This window comes from Lichenostomus cassidix, chromosome 2 (genome assembly GCF_008360975.1).
Source record: "Lichenostomus cassidix isolate B80296 chromosome 2, HeHo_3.0, whole genome shotgun sequence".
NCBI classification, from domain to species: domain Eukaryota; kingdom Metazoa; phylum Chordata; class Aves; order Passeriformes; family Meliphagidae; genus Lichenostomus; species Lichenostomus cassidix.
Window position 1 is genome coordinate 4,341,668 of NC_139482.1, and position 17,721 is coordinate 4,359,388.

Here is a 17,721-nt window from a genome sequence, read left to right on the forward strand (position 1 = left end):
ATTGCTGGTGTAAAATTTACTTGGAATACATTGATTTTAGGGGAATTATACAGGAGAAGCTGATGCCCTCACAAGATGCCATCAAGCTGCAGCAGCCTGGAAGACCGTTGGGTTGAAAGGGAACATTTATAATTGTCTTTTCTACATCTGTTTTTATTGACAGACCAACAGCAGCAGAACTCCTAAGACACAAATTTTTCACGAAAGCAAAGGTAAGAAAACACTTCCTAAACTGATTTGTGCAGAGGCTGTGGAAAGGACTTTTCAGAAGCATGATAGGTGTGGGTGACAGCTTTACTGGCAGGAGTGTGGGCTCTTTCACTCAGAGCCAGCAGAGCTGAGTGAGTTGAATGGGTCATTGTGAAGGAACAGAATGAAATCCTCCTTCTGTACCTCCTGTGTATGCTGTTGTTAACAGAAATCATCTAGAAATTCTTGAGCATTTAAACGTCTTTCAGTGCCTTTTGGGTTTGTTCTTCCCTAGTAATGGTGCCATTCTGACTGCCTGTCCAACCATAAAGGTCTCTGTGGCAGGGAGTGTAACTTACATTTTAGTAAACTCTATAATCAGTCTGTGTACAAGGGGCTGAATGAGGCCCACGGTGCAAGGGCTACCTAAAGATATTTCACCCTGTGTTGCCTTATGGAAAGTGAAGATCCTGTGATACAAAACAGTAGGAAACTCCCATTTCTAGCCTTGGAGTGAACTGCCAGCAAGCATTATGTAATTACTGCCTGGAGATTAGTGCATATGCAACGTGCGAGGTCTTACTGCGGGAGACAGACAGCAGTAACACAAGGGAGGATTTGTATTTCCATGGGCATGAGGGAATGTTTTCTGTTTGCTTATTTTTTTTATGGTGTGCCTCTAATCAAATTGTGTGGGATTTATTGCAGAATACAGATTAAACTGTCAGAAAGGGACTCTGTATTCGGGATAGCATGGCAGCATCACCAATTAATCAGAGTAGTTCTCAACTTCCAGATTAAAATGCTTAAATGGAATTGGCCATGTCAGGTATCTGTACAGGAGCTGAATGCCCTATTAAAGCTGGCAGGAATCTAACAGGTATAACCCAGGGAGAGTTGCACTTCCTCCTCATGAGGAGAAGCAGAGGGGCAAGTGCTGATCTCTTTGGTGACATGTGGCAGGACCCAAGGGAATGGCCTGAAGCTGTATCAGGGGATGTTTAGTTTGGATATCAGGGAAAGGTTCTTCCCCCAAAGAGTGGTTGGGCACTCAACAGGCTCTCCAGGGAATGGTCACAGCCCCAAGGCTGTCAGAGCTCCAGGAGTGTCTGGACAGAACTCTCAGGTGTTGGGGTGTCCTGTGCAGGGCCAGAAGTTGGACTGGATGGTCCTTGTGGGTCCCTTCCAGCTCAGGGTATGTGGGATTTGATTATTCTAAGAACCAGGGAAGTCTGGAGGGTGATCCAGTTGATGAAATGCAGCAGTTTGCTTTAGGGCAAGTTTAATTGATGTCTGGGCTCTTGACAGTATTAACTGGGGTTTCACTGCCCATGGTGGGATTTTAGGCAGCTGATTAGTCTGCATCTGTATGCTGGGTGCACACTTGGTGTCCAAAGTGACAAGATAGTTTACACATTGCTGACCTTTCTCCATTTGATTACGCGAGTTGTGGTTCACGTTACACTTCATTGTGTGTTAAATCTCCTTTGTGCTTTCATTAAGCTGCTGGAGAGTAACATATTAGCATGGGTGGTAATAGAAAATTAACATTATTATAAATGAGGCAATGCTTAACCCAGCATCTCAAGTGAAAACGTGTGCCTGTTCACACTGAGGGTTAAATTACTGTCACACATCAGCCACTGCCAAACTGACAGCTGTAACTTGAGGGCTGAAGAGTGCAGCTTCTATACATCTATATTGAGTCATATATTTAAATACCTTCTAGGTTATGTAAAAGCATGATTTGATAATGCTGGGAGCCACTTACCAGGAATGACAGAGTGTGTCTTGAGACTCTCCATCCTGCCTGCAAGCAGTCATCCTGGGGGAGTTCTGGGAGCTCTGCGTGGGCAGGGATAACAGGGCTTTCCAACTGCACTCTGTAGTGTGGAATACCCATCCAAATGCCAGGGTGCCTGCCTGGACTACCATGCTTCCCCTGCTGCCAGAAGTTTGGCCCCACAGTCCAGCAGTCAGAAAATTATATTATCAGGAGCTCACATTGGCCAGTCTGGAGTAGCTTGCTGAAAGCGAAATTTAATACAATGAAGCATCACAGCAGTTTCCCAGTATTCAATCTGTTGTGATCACTTCATTTGCTTCCTCTCTAAACATAAATGCTGTATGTTTTTCCAGCCACTTTAAATCTTGCTGTCCCAATTTCTTTTTACTCCAGCACAGAGGGATTCCTGCATCCCCACCTGTCTGACATCTGAGGTTTGCCTTTGACAGTTGGACAGGCATAAATTTACGAGTAAGATAAAGCAAAGGGGTTGGATCCAGATGGTGTAGTATCTGCAAGTGGAAGAATGCCAAATGCCTCAGCAGGGTATCAGATACTGCAGTATAATAAGTATATTTCCAAGTAAATCAGAATAATATCCAACTCCTCAGTTGTTAATTCCATGTCACTTTTCATAGGGAGAGTGCCACTAACTGAAAAGGTATTTAGGATGAAACATCATCTACTGCAGCCCAAAGTAGGGGAGTGGCTAATATCTATGGGGAGATAGGGATGAAACATGTAAACCACTGTCTGCTAGAAACAGCTTAGCAGTTACTTTGTCAGAGACACTGAAGGCATCAAAGGGCATTTTCAGCAATGCAAATGTTTGGTATTTTTTCTTTGCAGAATAAAGAGTTTTTACAAGAGAAGATGTTGCAGAGAGCACCAACAATCACTGAAAGATCCAAAAAGGTACTGAAAATCTCCTGGGTTCTTGCTGTTACAGCTGCACTATCTTTTTACATTTGTATTCACAATTTTAATGATAACTACTGCAGTACAGCTTTTTCTAAATAGAGCTATTCATTTCGATAAAATAATCAGGCTCCCTGGCACAGGTGGTGGACCTGAAGATTTTCTGGTGCTATTTATTCTAAAACAGTCAGCTGTAGAAACTGTTTGCATGAGGTGTAAGTTCTGTGTCCTTGTGCTGAGCAGGTTCGGAGAGTCCCAGGCTCCAGCGGGCGTCTTCATAAGACTGAAGATGGTGGCTGGGAATGGAGTGATGATGAGCTTGATGAAGAAAGTGAGGAAGGCAGAGCAGCAATTTCACAGCTCAGGGTGGGTCCTCAAACTCCACTGTCTCTGTTTTGTTTTCCAATTGTGATACGTCTAAATATATTTAGGGAGCACATGGCCCTAAGTATGATAAACAGCAAGTTTATGATAAACTCCTCAAGTTGGGAGCTGAAGCAAAGAAAGCAGACTGAAGGTTGAAGAAATTGTATTGATCTCTTCTGTCATTGTGGTGGGGCACAGCTGGTCTCATTCAGGGATGTTCAGCATAATTGGAAATGTTAATTCAGACAGCCTGCTCTCAGCTCTGCATACTAATTCACTGCAGCTAGGGTGTTCCCTTTAAGGGTGCTGACTGCTTGGAATGCTTTCTTCTGGAAGTGTCAGGAGAGATTTTATCCTACTGCCCTCTCCAGGGTGAAGCTGAAATCAATAGGGTCTGTGCTTCTGCTGCTTTGACCCCCGAAAGACTGCCAGCTGCCCCAAAAGCAGCAACGGAAAGGCGGCTGGCAGCGCTGAACACGGCCCGGGCGCGCAGCCGCGATGAAGCAATCAGGCGAGTGCGGCTTCCAGGAGAACAGTAGCGCTTTAGGAAAGCGGTAAATACGAAAGAGGCGTAGACTCCTGCGTTTGGGATTCTAGAGGGTTTATTATAGGAACGGGGGTGGAGGACAAGGTAAAGGATAGGGTAGCCTAGAATCCGGAAACCCAGAAGCCCCGAGCCCGGTTCTGCACAGTGTTAAAAAGAGCGGCGAGCACGGGGCGTGTCCAGACCCAGAGGACCTATCAGGAAGGGTCTTAGGGTGAAGGGCAGGCTTACAAACCAGTAACAGTATTGCAGGGGACGGTACATGACTTTTAACCAATGGGATGTTTTAGCTGGGGGAAAATTCTGGAACAGAAATTATAAATTCAAAGCTAGTTCACTGCAACATGCTTCTGTCTGATTCCTGAACATGCAGGTGCTGGTTCTGTGCTCCCAGTTATCCTGGTGGAAAACCTCACAGCATCCCTGAGGGCTCAGGAGTGCTTGGTGTAGTGCTTGAAAATTATCAAGAAAACACCACTTTCCCCTCTCCCAGTATATACACAAATCCCCCAAGAACTCAGAGGAGTAATGCATAATGATCAGCTGAAAGATTATAGTGAATTTTCAGGTTGTCTTCCCCCAACAGTCACCACTGTGGGTTTTGACTGTAATGGTTTCCTGGTCCCTTTTCACTACAGCAGGTGGCTGGAAGTGTACTGTTTTAATCATCCTGTAATTGAGTTATTGAGACAGTGAAGGATTTTTAGAGAAAGCTTTTCAATATGAAAGGGAAAAAAGCCAGTATTTGTTTGAAGCATTTATCCCTTTACCACTTTTCTCATTTCTCTTTCATTAGCCTGGCTTCTGTTGCTATGTTGAATTGACACTTAAATATTAAATGCAAGATTTTGCATCTTTTTAGCATCTTTTGAAATGCTTGGCTTTCTAAAAGTAATTCCATACTTTGTGACAACAACTCTTGTGGCTTCTTAAAGAGCTTATTGTGTCCAGCTTTCTATTACACATGATCAAGGAAGATGTCTTGGTACCAGGTGGCTACAACTAAGATTCTTTGGTTCTTTATAAGCTGAATTCTTCTAAATTCCTTTTGCAGGCTAGAATATGATAAATTTTGTAAGAGACCCTGATTCTGTTTCAGAGATTATTTAGAACTTGTTGTATCTTGTCTTGAAGCCTGGGGTACAGTGGCTTAACACTGTTTACTGTGTTTTGAACAGTATGTACTTGTTTCATTCCTCTCAGGCAGGAAAAAAGCAGATTGACACACGTTTACAAGCTCCTTTTCAAGGCAGTTTTTTCTTGATGCTTTGATATATTTTCCTTGTACTGCTGCCTGTCCTGATTGCTCTCATTTGGGCTGTGCTTGGCCTCTACTTGTAGGTCTCCCATTCAGCAAACCTTTAGCATGGATGTTGGAGTAGTAGTCTTAATTCAGTTACCTCACTGTAGGTGTATATTTCCATTTTGGAGGTATCCCATGTGTATGTAATAGAGAACTCTGGGGCACCTGTGTGTTTCAGGATGTCAGGAAGGGCACTGTGACACCTCAGACCTCACTACATGTCTGCCTGGGTACTTGAATTTGATTCCTTTTCAAGCAGTCCTAAGACTTACATCCAAACTGCCAATTTTTGCCATGAATATGGTGATGTTACTGAGGACTAGTGCTTATCCTGTGTTTTGGCCATATTTCAAACACTGGGTATAAATTCCACTTGTCTGTAAATCGCTCTGCAATTTTAACTAAGTTGTTGTATAGAATAACTCGTGTTAACTAAGTGTCACCTTTTTTTCCTGCCCATTGCAGTGGGGGTGGAGTAGAGGATTTTCAAACGTCCTTTCAAACCCAAAACATTTTGTGATTCTGTGATTCCATCTGTACCTGCATTTACTGCTGTCAGCCACAAAGTAAAATGAGGCTTTGCAGATTGACTTAACTTGCCAAAATACTGAAGTATTAACCTTGCATAAAGTCATCTACATAAATAAAAATTATTTGTATTTTTCACTTCTTTCTACTTTACAGAAAAAAATAGGATGAATTTAATACGTGCAAACAGCAGGCAAATATTTGTTATATGCAGAGCCAGAAATATCTCTTTAGTTCATTGAATATGGTGACTTCATGGGTCAACATTATCTTTTACATGTAAAGACTTTTTGAACTTCCTTCCTCTCTGCATTTAAAACCTTGAATTCAAATTAAAACAGTTGTGCTCTGTGAGATTTTAAATCGTGCACCTTCTGTTACCCAATAAATCTGTGCAGTGGTGAGTTGTGTGGTCACATTTCACTGCTTACTCACATCATCTTTGATTACACAAGCAAATATTAGTTAGAACTAATCCCCAGAGTCATCCTATTTGTGCCTTAGGTAAATGTTTTTAAATGTTTGTCCTGTTTTCTTTCTGTCCATGTTTTTAATAAAATCATAGAACTGTTGAGATTGGAAAAGACCTCGAGGATTGTTGAGTCCAACTGTTAACCCAGAAGCACTGTGTTCACCACTATACCCTGTTCCCAAGTGCCACCTCTTCATGTTTTCTGAACACCTCCAGAGATGGTGACTCTACCACTTCCTTGGGCAGCCTGTCCCAGTGTCTGACCACTTTTTCACTGAAGAAATTTTTCTTAATATCCAATCTAAACCTCTCCTGGTGCAACTTGACGCCATTTCCTCTTTTCGTTTGTTGCCTGGGAGCAGAGCCTGACCCCCACCTGGTTGCACCCTCCTGTCAGGGAGTTGTAGAGAGTGAGAAGGTTCCCCTGAGCCTCCTTTTCTCCAGGCTGAGCCCCCTGAGCTCCCTCAGCTGCTCCTCATCAGCCTGGTGCTCCAGACCCATTTCCAGCTCCATTCCCTTCTCTGGACTCTCTCCAGCCCCTCAATGTCTCTCTTGTAGTTAGGTGCCCAGAACTGCACTTGAGATGCCTCAGCAGTGCTGATTACAGGGGGACAATCACTGCCCTGCTCCTGCTGGCCACACTACTTTTGCTACAAGCCAGGTTCCACTGACCTCCTTGGCCACCTGGGCATTCACTGGCTCATATTCAACTGGCTCTCACCACTTCTGTTTGTCATTTATCTGGCTTAGTTGTCAGCTGAGGGGCAGGACCAATGGTTCCATATTTGTGTGTACAGTGCTTAGCACACTGATCTTTCAGACGAGTTCAGTTTACATAATTCCTTGAGGCATCCAAGTACTCTTGGATATGAGCTTTGTTCCTGGAAGAACACTGCAGCAGCTGTAGCCTGCAGATGTGGAGCAGGGCTGTTTCTCTGGGAGCAATGCCATGTTTTTCATCCTGCCTGGTAACTGTCAAGTGAAGGCCGAGCACACTGAGATGAATTTCAGGCTTTACTTTTCTGGCTGTGTGACTTTTTTCCTGACACTGCCTGCATGTAGTCATCCTGAGGGAACTGTTCCTTCTCCTCCTGTCCAGAGGGCTTTTTGAAACTTGCTGTTCTGAGAATAAGATTTCTGAACCTTTTCTCGTGAGAAGCCTATGAGTCATATGTTACAAATTGCTCTGATCGGCACTTGTTGAGGTAGTGGCCTATATTAGTGCAGAAACTGGCTCTGAGTTTCTGAGAGATCAGTGGGGCATGATGAGACTTCATGTTCTGCTGTCCAGCTTGTACTCTCCAAACAACCTGTTAGACCTTTATGTGGAGAAGAAACAGGTATTTTTTTTATTCCCAGCATGGACCAAACCATCCCACTGATCTTCACATAGCAATTGGACCTGTTGGAGGTCAAAGCTGCAGACTCTTAATTGCAGGGCCTTGCAGGAGTACTTGGCAATTCCTCTCTGCTCATGTGAACCAGCTAGTGCAGTGTTATCTTTGTTTTACCTGATAAACAGAGGTTGATCACATGCAGGCTTTGCCTGCACTTTCCCCTTTGTTCCACTGGTCTTTTTGTTTCACTGCTGAGTGTACACCTACCTGTCAGCTCTCTGCTTTCTCTCACAAAGAGCACAGCAGAATGCAGGGTCCAAGGGCAGGGAGAGCAAGCTGGGGATTTCCTTCTATAAAAGCAGCACAAGAAAGGCTGATTCTCTCCTCCCACCCCACAAAGGTTCTGTATGTTTTTAGCAAGTTGGTTTGGAAACTATCTCCCTAAGTAAGTCAAGGTAATTTGTTTTCTAGCAGAATTCTGTCAGGCAGATCTGTCTGTATCTTTTTCTGCTGGATATGAGTAGCTTAAAGTGGATTTTCCCATCTTGGTGCATAAATAGTTTGATCCAATCTGAGTGATCTTCAAGAGTCCTGGATTTTGCTAATGGGTAAAACTGATAGCAGCTTAGGGTATTGTGTGCCACAGTGGAAGTACTGACTGCAAGTTCTGAAACGTGACTGTTTTTCTGGGTGGTACAATATAACAACAAATTGTGTAGTGTCCCTTTTATCATGCATCTCAAAACACATGTGTAATTTGAAACAATTATGTAGGTTTCTCATGTTCAGTATGGTTCTGACAAGTCCTCCTAGTCAGTAAGCTTCACTTTGGTCTAGGCAATGACATGTTTTTCTCTGTTTTTCAGTCTCCCAGAGTGAAAGAACCTCTACAGAATTCCGAGGTGAGTTATAATTGCAAATGGCTTCCTGAAAAGATGACTCCTAGTTACTGCTGTTGTTTCAAGGAACATGCTTTATTAGCCTTTGAAAGCAATATTGTGTGAAGTAGAAGCTAGTATCTAGCTGAGCTCTGTTTGAAGAGCTTCCTATAAAAGGAATCCTTGGCTGTGTAATGCCAAGAGCTCTTCTTGAGGTAAGTTTGTTGTATGTCTTGTCAACTTGCTGTGGCAAAAGTCTGTTTGTTGTAAAGTAATGAATTGGTCACAAGAATAATCTAAGCAAAACAACCGTCTTCTTATTTCCTCCTTAAAAAAAAAACCAAACCCAAGCAATACAAATTCAACAGAAGACAACATTAGGATGTCTGGTTTCCATTGTCTAATTCTGTGGTTTGGAACCTGTGGTCACAACTGTGAAATAAATCTGTAATAGCATTTGACAGCAAACAAAACTTGCTGCAATTTATCATCTTTTTTCAATTCTGAACTGTTTCTTACTTTAGGAATATTAGTATATCTAATCTTTGAGTGACTGCTTATCTTCCAGAGACTGTGCTATGTCTGTCTTTTCCCTACCTGTGTTGAAAGATAAACAGAGCTGTCTCCTAGAAATTAGTCTTGGGTTGGGCTGTCCTGTTCTTCATTCATTTGTTTCCGAGAAGTGTTTATAAAAGGAGATCTTGAGAAAGACTACAGTTCTGGCCGTGTAGTTTGACATAAATTCTAAATTCAAACAAAAAGCTGAAAACCAGAATCCCTTTGGGATTAATTTTCCCATTGTAGGTCTCCTGTCCAGGTTTCCAACATTCAAGGTGATTTATATTTCCTACAACCTATCAGAGTAAGCTGGAGAGCACACTGAAGTGCCATCAAGCTGACAGTTCTTTGGCTCCAACACCAAAATTGGGTTTTCTGTACTGAATAACAAGAGCTAAAAAAGAGATTAAACTTTCATTTAGTTCTGTATCACCACCATCAAATTAATTTCATATGGGGTTTTTTGGGGGTGGCTTTTTTTGGTTGGTTGGTTTTGGTTTTTGCAAGAGACTAAAGTCCAATCCTAAATCTTGTCTAGTGTGATTTGAAGAACTCTGAATTCACTTTCCATCGATATCCAAATTACTCCAACATTTGCTTTGTGAAAGGCTCAGTTGTCGATAGTTATCTCACTGCTTTGCAAGGTTTTGTTCTCTGAAAGGAACTACAAGTCAAAGCAGGGTTGCTCTGCTCTGAATGTATGACTACTTGGAAATGTAAGTAGGACTCAGATTCCAGGAAAGAGGCAAAGTGAAGGATAGGGTGCTCTCATCCCAGCTCTATATATCTGTGTGCATGCAGCCTTGCCACACGGTGTAATTTTTGTCCCAGACCCACAGCTATGCTGGTATCTTAGTTTATGGATTAGTAAAACTTGGGAATGTCAGGACAGAATGGATCCCTGGACATAAGGATGCATTAAACTCCTGAATGCTAACTTGGGATCAGCAATAATGTCCTGGAGGCCTGGGAATGCCCTTAGCACTGAATTTCTCTAAATGATTTATGTGGCAGACAAGCACTTCTGGGAAAGCTGGTGCTTGAATCAGAACTCTTGAGTTCCTATTCTTACTAAAACTCCTTTCTTTGCTTGCAGCTGTTTCCATCAGCTGGGCCTCCAGGTCCTTCACTCAATGCTCCAGCACAGGCACCTACTGAACTACCTCAGGCTGCAGGACAAGCACGACCTGCACAACCTCCAACTGCTGTACCTCCACCCTGCCTGGCTCCTCCAGCAGCCCCAGCAGCAGCATTAGCCCCAGCAGCAGCCCAGGTAAGAGCAGAGACCATTCCTGCCAGCTTTCAGGTTTGCACTTAGCAGTTCTATTCCAGATGTGCTAGAACAATTTGAAACCATGGAAGTTTGACATATTCTTGGCTATGTTAAAATAGCTTTAATATATAAATCAAACCCCTTCAAATCTCTTAAAAAAGGCCAGTGTTTAATCCCTGAATTTTGTGCAGCATTTGAAGCACCAGCAGCAGTGAAGGCTGGAGCAGTGTTGGTGTCAGTGACACTTTGGATATGCACTATGAGAGTACCTACCACTAGTGCCCAAGAGCTTTTTTGTTGGTAGCTTGTCCTAAGCTGAACTTCATGAACTTGTGTCATTGTGTTCTTCTCTATAGCTCTTAGTGTCAATATGCTCTTTTTAATAGCTCTGCATTGTCAATATGTTCTTCCTTACAGCTCTCTGTGTCAGTGTGTTATTCTTCATGGCTCTCCTCTGGTTCTTGTTGTTCACTGGTTACTGTTTTGCAGAGCTCTGGGCTTCTCCATGAACCCTTGTTTGTTTTCACTGACCTGGTGGTTTTCAGCTTCAACAGAAACCACATTGTGATCAGAAGCCCTGAGTTGCTTTGCTGGGCCAAGAGCGCCTTGGAGTAAAATGCTAGTCTTAAACAAAGGGTTGTTTTTTGTTTCTCTTGTGAAAAACAAGTGATCTATGTGAAAACCACTTGGTTAAAACTTCTATGCCTAAATTATCAGCCTGGTGTTGTGTCTGTCTTGTTCATGCAGGTATAAAATCCTTGCCTCAGCACAGGCAGTGCAGGTGACTTGTGAAGTGGAAAAGTGCACAACACCCCTCTCTGTTTTATTTGGGGTTTTTTTAGTGGAGATTGAGTAACACTTAGCTCTTTACTGGAAATATCACAAGTGCAGGGCAACTCTTGGATCTTCCCTTCTAGAAATCTGCTGCTGACCAATATAAAATGCTTTGATACACATTCAAATAATTACTCAGAAGTAACTCATAATTGAAAATAGGCAGCTATAAAATTGCTGCTAGATGCTCTTAAAGCCTTTGATTTCATAAAAATAAGTAACTGAGAGTATATAATAATCTGCAAATTAATTTTTTTTCTGGTACAATTGTATCAGGTTTTTAAATCAGATGTTTGGGGCAGGGATTAAAACACAGGAGGTCTTGAAGCTAAATACCCTAAAACCTTAAGTTTTAATGCAAAGCAAGCAATCATTTTACATTCAGCACTTTTGAATTCTCCTGCCATTTTGGCATTTCTCAAAGTTCTGCAGCTTTTACCATTTTCAAGGCGATTGCAGAGACCCTCTTATTTAAGTGTGAAGTTTTCCTTGTTCATTGATCTGTTGTCTTTCTCACTGTAGTGCCATTATTCCAACCATGAGTTAAACTTTTACTTGTATCTATAGTTGATGAAGGTTATCTTTAGTTTTAAAACCAGAGCAAGGAATTGTTAACCTGGTTTAAAATGATTTAATCCTATTGCAGGCCCCACCTGCAGCCCCTGCTGCAGCTCCGGTACAGAAAGATGTGAGAGTCCCCATCAACCTTGTATTAAGGTTAAGGTAAGGACACAAAACTGTCCTCTTCTGTCAACATGAGCCTTTGTAGAGAGGGACAGTGGCAGACTTGTGTGCCTTTTAATTATTAGGGTGGTGGTTAAATGTTGTTTGTCAGCTTGGATTTCATCCACTCTTCTGAAACTGTGACCCTGAAAAGCATTTTATCACATCCACTTCAGTTTGGCAAAACCTGTGTATTGAAAGAGGTTTTGATATTTGTGTAAACATTGCTAAACTGTAATGGAGTGGGAAGAAGGAATTTGTTGGGTTCCCTAAAAGGATTCAGGGATCCAGGGGTTCTGGCCTTGTGCAGGACCATCTTACTCTTCATGTAAGTTCAGCCAGTTCTGAGAGTGAAGAGCTTTTATCCAATTCAGGGAGTGGATTCTGGTCTGTGCTACTAGAAATAGGCAGAAAAAAAAAAGATCTTTCTACATGCATTACACAAACGATGTTTCTCATTAAAAGCACCTGCCTCTTCTCTCTGGAGGCATCCTGCTGGTTGGTAGGCATTGGACTGGGGATTGCAAGCAGCACCTGCCAGTTCCATAATGTGTGTGCATCTGCAGCCAGTGAGCACTCCCCTCCTCTGAACCATGTGCTCCAGGGATATCTCTCCTGGGGGATATGAGTTGCTGAGACAGTGGAATGACACGGCCTTGTACCAGAGAGGTGGCACTCACCTCTCCTGGACTTGCCCAGCCTCTGTCAGCTTGGGAGGCAGAATGTGCTGCCTCCACATGCACACCCAAGTGATTAGTTTCTGCCATTGAGGGGGTAGAATGCAATGAATTCACTTGGCAGACTGATTATTCAATGACAGGACTTTCTTTTGGGTACCTATCAGTGCCACGAAATGGTCTCTTTTATTTAAAATTCTCTTCTTTCCACAGGAATTCAAATAAAGAGCTCCATGATATTCGATTTGAATTCACCCCAGGGAGAGGTGAGCTGATGGGAAATTCCACTGTGTGAAGGGGAAGCTTTGTGTTTGGTGTTGTGCAGTTATATGAGTGTCTGCCCACAGTGCCTTCCAAAAGGGCTGCTTGTTGTTGGGCTTGGAGCACTCCTGTAAAACTCATGGATATGGCCACAGTGCAACCCTTCAGCAAATTCCAGTGAATTCACAGCACCTGGTGTGCACCCTGATGTCTGTGTTTTGTAAAGAACACTTCTGCTCTTTGGCTTGTACAAGCTCCTTCAGGTTTCTATGTGATGCCTCCACCAGCTGGACAATTTCTGCTCTGTGCTGATGGCTCTTGGGTTTCTCCCCAACAGATACTGCAGATGGTGTGTCTCAGGAGCTCATTTCAGCAGGTCTTGTTGATGGCAGAGATCTGGTAATAGGTAATTACAAATTATTTTTTATGCTCTAGCCATTGCGGTAATTTTTTGCATGTTTAAAATAACCTGATTAGTGAGTGATACAAGAATTTCTTGTGGCCTTGATTTTCTACCCCAGTGGCTCTGCACAACTGCTGTCATTTCCTGTGAGAGTTCTGTGCCATCATGTAGGCAACCCCCAGTTTACAAGAAGATGATTTAGTTGGTGACATAGTGAAGCAAATGTTCCTTGTAATGCAGAATGAAGTCTAATTGATGCATTAGCCAAATCATGATCATCTGACATAGATGCATTACCAAATTGCTGCACAAGCCTGTCCTGCTCACAGGTCCTGTACAAGAGAGCTCTGGGAACAGAATCAGCCAGGCTTTTGGGGTTTAATTTGGGCTGTGGAAGGACATGTGAGGTGTACATGCTCTGGGGCAGCATCATGAGTTGTATGGAGGGAACAGCTGCTTCTAGCAGCAGTTTGCTAAATAAATATGTCCTTCTATGCAACAGGTGAGACTTCTAAACTGTCAGCACTGCCTGTGTATTTCAACTGCAGCAAGCAGAACTGTTCTTGTACACAGGAAAGGCTGCTAGTGCAAAATTAACTGGATTTCCACATGCAGTTGGCAGTTTATTCCTATTAGTCCCATCACATCCTGGGAAAAATAACTACCTCTGAAAAAGCAATGTAGTAACAATAACAGCGTTTTCACAGGTCAAATCTTTAGATTTGAGTAGATTGAGTCTAGTTGAGACCTAAACCTTGTCTTATTGTTGTAAAAATTCAAAGTTGAAGTAATAGGAAGAAGACTAATGAGTTTGGGATGTTTTCTCCAGCCGGTCCTAATATTTGCCCATTTTCTTTGTGTCTGTGTGATTTCAGTTGCAGCTAATTTGCAGAAAATTGTGGAAGAGCCCCAGGCAAACAGATCCATCACTTTCAGACTGGTATTTATTCCTGTTCCCTAATTGATCAAGTTGTCCCTTGCAAGGAGAAGGCATTGCATGTAGATGTCTACTGCAGGCATCTGATGTATGCACTCTAAATCCTCCCTTCTTTCCCAAGCTTATTACTGGTTATATAACTGTGGGTAGTGCAGGCTCCCTGTTTGTATCCTCTGAGGAGCACCTGGGATAAATAAGCGTGAGATGAGGTGCTAATCAACATGGAAAAATGTTGCAAAAGGGTATTTTTGGGGCTTGGGATGTACACTTGCAGAAATATTTCGGGGCAGGTAGATGGGACAAGAATTGCCACAGACTCCTTTCTTGGAGGAAGAGAATGAGGTAAGGTCCAGATACATTGTCCCTGAGGAGGAAATGGGGAAATGAAGAAGAAAAAAGGGAAAATAGAAGAATGCTGGGCAAAAGAAGAGAGCCAAAACTGAGAACAGAGCAGGTGAATCTTTCAGAGGTGTTGAAATTCAGAGGTAGTCACAGTGGTGTGTAACCAGGTTATTAGGAGCAAAGCAGTAAGTGCTCTTCTTTTTCACCCTTCCTGTAAGGAGTTCTCACTTGTTTTGCCCCAGTTATTGCACATATGATGTCTAGTTGGAGCAGACACTGGCAAAACTTCAGTCCCAGCCCTTCATAGCTTCAGAAAAAAAAGCAAAAAAATAAAAGCCCTCAATTTTAACTTTGGAAGAGTGTCAGCTGCTGAATACAGTGCAAAGCTGTCCTGTGTCTGCTTCCTGCCCACACCCTGTCTGATACACCTGCTAGTGCTTTGTACTGGAAGACAGAGCATGTGTGTTGCTATTTGGATCTCTGTTCCTTGTTTCAGGCATCTGGTGTCGATGGCTCAGAAATTCCGGATGATGGCAAACTTATAGGATTTGCACAGCTCACCATCAGCTAAACATTGGTCCCAGGAGATGTTTCCCAACAGAGAACCCACATGTGCATATTCGTAATGCTTCTGTTAGCCTAAAAAAAAAACCACTACTGCCAAAGAATTGAACTACAGCCCCCTTCCTAGAAGCTTTAACATTTTCCTTAATAGGATCACAAATCTTCCTGAAATTACCGATGACGTTTACACCTTTTGTAAACAACTCTCATGTTTTTGTATCTGTCATCTCAAACATGCAGACCCAACACGTCATTGCCTGCATGTTCATTTTATTATTGCCTTACTTTAAAGAAAAATACTACTGAGTACGAAGCAGGGGGTTCCACTGCTCTGATGATCTTGCCTAAGCGTTTGCTTACATGTGGTTTCATTTTTTTTTTCACTTGCTATTTTTGCACAAGTTTTAATACTGAACGGATTTTTTTTTTTTTTTTTTTGTTCTTTACCTGCTTCTCCTCCTATCTGAAACACCAATGTACATGTTGTTTGGGTCACCTGGAGTGCTGAGACATCTGCTTCTCTTTGGCTGTATGTTTTAAAACTGCTGGTTTGAATGCTTGCACCTGAGAAAGCAAGCAGAGTCTTAAACCACAGGAGGGAGAGCTGCCTTCCCTTGTGTTTGTGTTTTTGACAAGTTCTTTGACTTTGAGGTGTTAGAAGTCAGCTTCCCTTTGTAAACTGCCTTAATTTTTTTTATTTTTTTTAAATCATTTTGGTTCTCTCCACATGAGTGCCAGGCATGGCATGAGGGCTGAACCTTTTCATTTACATTAAGCAGTCCTTCCTGCTGCTTTCATTCTGCATCTTAGATGTAGTCTGTTCTTGAAGCAGACCAGTGAGGCATTGCTGCCTGGAAACTGGTCTTTCAGATGATGAACACAATATCCACGGTCACAGGGACAGGAGATCTGTGTCGCTCTGTGTTTGGAACAGATGCACTTCCAACTGTCCCTGAAAGCCAGTTTGGTCATGCCTGGCTGGCCTCCCAACGTGTTCCCCAGTCCTTTGCAAGCTGGTACCCGTGGAACCATCCCTGTCGTGTTTTACAGCAATAAAGAATCGCCAGTAGAGTGGTTGTACTGGGCAGAGCAGGCGCTGGGTTTGTCCCTCCTGCACTAAATCCCTTGGGTCGTGGGGCTGCGTGTCAGCCTGAGCCTCGACGTTTGATCAGGATGTCACTGCACCCCTGTCACACACGTATTTAGCTTTTCTTTCCATGTGGTGTTGAAGTTGAGTTTCTACATGAATAATATAAATTATGCTCTGAGTTTGATAAGAGACACTTGTAATGCAATATGTGAATAATAAATGGTGTTGACTCTTTTTTTTTTCCTACTGTTTCACAGTTGGCCTTTGTAACTGCTCTTGGCTCTGGAGTGTTTTCTACACAGAAATTGTAAGTCTGTAATTTGACACGCAGATGGAAACGTGCTTTGTTTCCATCAGACACAAACAATGCAGAAACAGAGTGGAATGACTAGGTTCAATTAGGACTTTTGTTCTGGTTTTTTTGGGTTTTTTTGTTTTTTTTTTAATTTCCAAGTCTTCAGACGAACAGTCTGTATTTATATCTTGTTCTCTATGAGCAGCTGTGGAAGCTTCCGGAATTGTGCATGTTCTTTTTATACTGCCCCTGTTGCTTGTAGCCTCTGGGTGGATATTGGGTGTGTCCCCATGGGCTTTTTGCAGCCCCATGGCTGGTGAGTGTGAAGGGGAGGGAGAGGAGGATGAGAATTTGGGAGCGAGATCATCCCAGGGTGCTGAGCTGATGCTCTCAAGAGCCCAGGAAGTGAATGCTGATCCCAGGGAGTTGGTGGTGGCTGGGTTTGGCCAAGTGTGTGTGGCACCATTCCCTGTTGCCTGACACAAAGCACTCTCTATGGCATTCCCCATCGAGCTTCTTGGCTTGGGAGGAGCAGGCTGGCACCTTGATTTTCCCGTCACCCTGTGCTCAGTGTGGATGTGTTGGGAACCTTTAGGATACAGAGACAAGGTTGTTGTGGTACAGTATTATTTTCCCTCTGCCTGCATGCCCTGGGGACCTCCTCGTTCATTTGTGTACTGGTGCTGAGGAAGGTTAGGACTCAAACTGCTCAAATGGAACAATGCAGCATCTATTTATTGTTATTCCCCATCTTCCCAAAGCCAGGACTTAGAGAGCTTGAGCTCACGCTAACCCAAGGTTCCGTAGTTCTTTAATGGAGAAAATAAGTGAGGAAGAAGCTGATGGGTTTTGCTCTATAGATCTCCAGATCTTTTGGGTAGGGATCCAAAATATTTACTCGGGCTATTACAGTGCTAGACAACTGTCTTTTCTGATGTTGTTCCAGTAAGTGCCAATGCTGTTCATAATTGTTTTCCAGTGTCATTAAGAATTTGGTTTTTGTGCAAATTTCTGATCTGAACCTGGAAGCAGGTGGTAATTTTCAGTTAGTTCCTACTTTTAAGGACAATGCTCTGTTAATGAAAACGGATCCTCTTCACAACTTTGGTGTATTGTAGATTATAATGAAAGATGTAAAATAGTCAGGCTTTTTTTTTCCTTTTTTGGACTTTGTATTTTACTGCATGTGTCTAATTTTTAATCAATAAAGAACAAATTGTCCATTGCCAGGTGTTTGATGTGTGGTTTGATGGTGTGTCTTGGAGAAGGGGTTTGTCATAGTGGTGTCTGCAACCCCTGGGGCATTTCTGTTTGGGGTGGTGGGAGGTTTGGCAGCCCCCAGGAGGGGGAAAGGGAGATCAAGTCCAGGCTGGATAGGGCTCTGAGTAATGTGATCTACTGGGAGGTGTCCCTGCCCATGGCAGGGGGTTGGAATTGGGTGAT

General features: G+C 42.9%; 1 protein-coding gene across 3 annotated transcripts in view; it reads left to right on the top strand.

Moving 5' to 3' along the window:
- Positions 1 to 17,505, top strand: part of OXSR1 (oxidative stress responsive kinase 1) — an 88,910-nt gene extending 71,405 nt beyond the window's left edge. Inside the window, exons 9-18 of one of the 3 annotated variants that reach the window (XR_014849654.1) lie at positions 164 to 212; positions 2,825 to 2,890; positions 3,137 to 3,259; positions 8,310 to 8,345; positions 9,976 to 10,185; positions 11,633 to 11,709; positions 12,600 to 12,652; positions 12,985 to 13,053; positions 13,926 to 14,075; positions 14,826 to 17,505. Coding sequence is in view for 2 of the 3 variants with exons in the window: in XM_085050182.1 (XP_084906308.1) it covers positions 164 to 212; positions 2,825 to 2,890; positions 3,137 to 3,259; positions 8,310 to 8,345; positions 9,976 to 10,185; positions 11,633 to 11,709; positions 12,600 to 12,652; positions 12,985 to 13,053; positions 13,926 to 13,990; positions 14,826 to 14,900 (823 nt within the window). In the remaining variant the exon portion in view is untranslated. The remainder of the gene's footprint in view (positions 1 to 163; positions 213 to 2,824; positions 2,891 to 3,136; positions 3,260 to 8,309; positions 8,346 to 9,975; positions 10,186 to 11,632; positions 11,710 to 12,599; positions 12,653 to 12,984; positions 13,054 to 13,925; positions 14,076 to 14,825) is intronic. The other 2 variants (XM_085050182.1, XM_085050183.1) reach the window with 2 other exon arrangements.
- Positions 17,506 to 17,721: the final 216 nt, after the last annotated feature.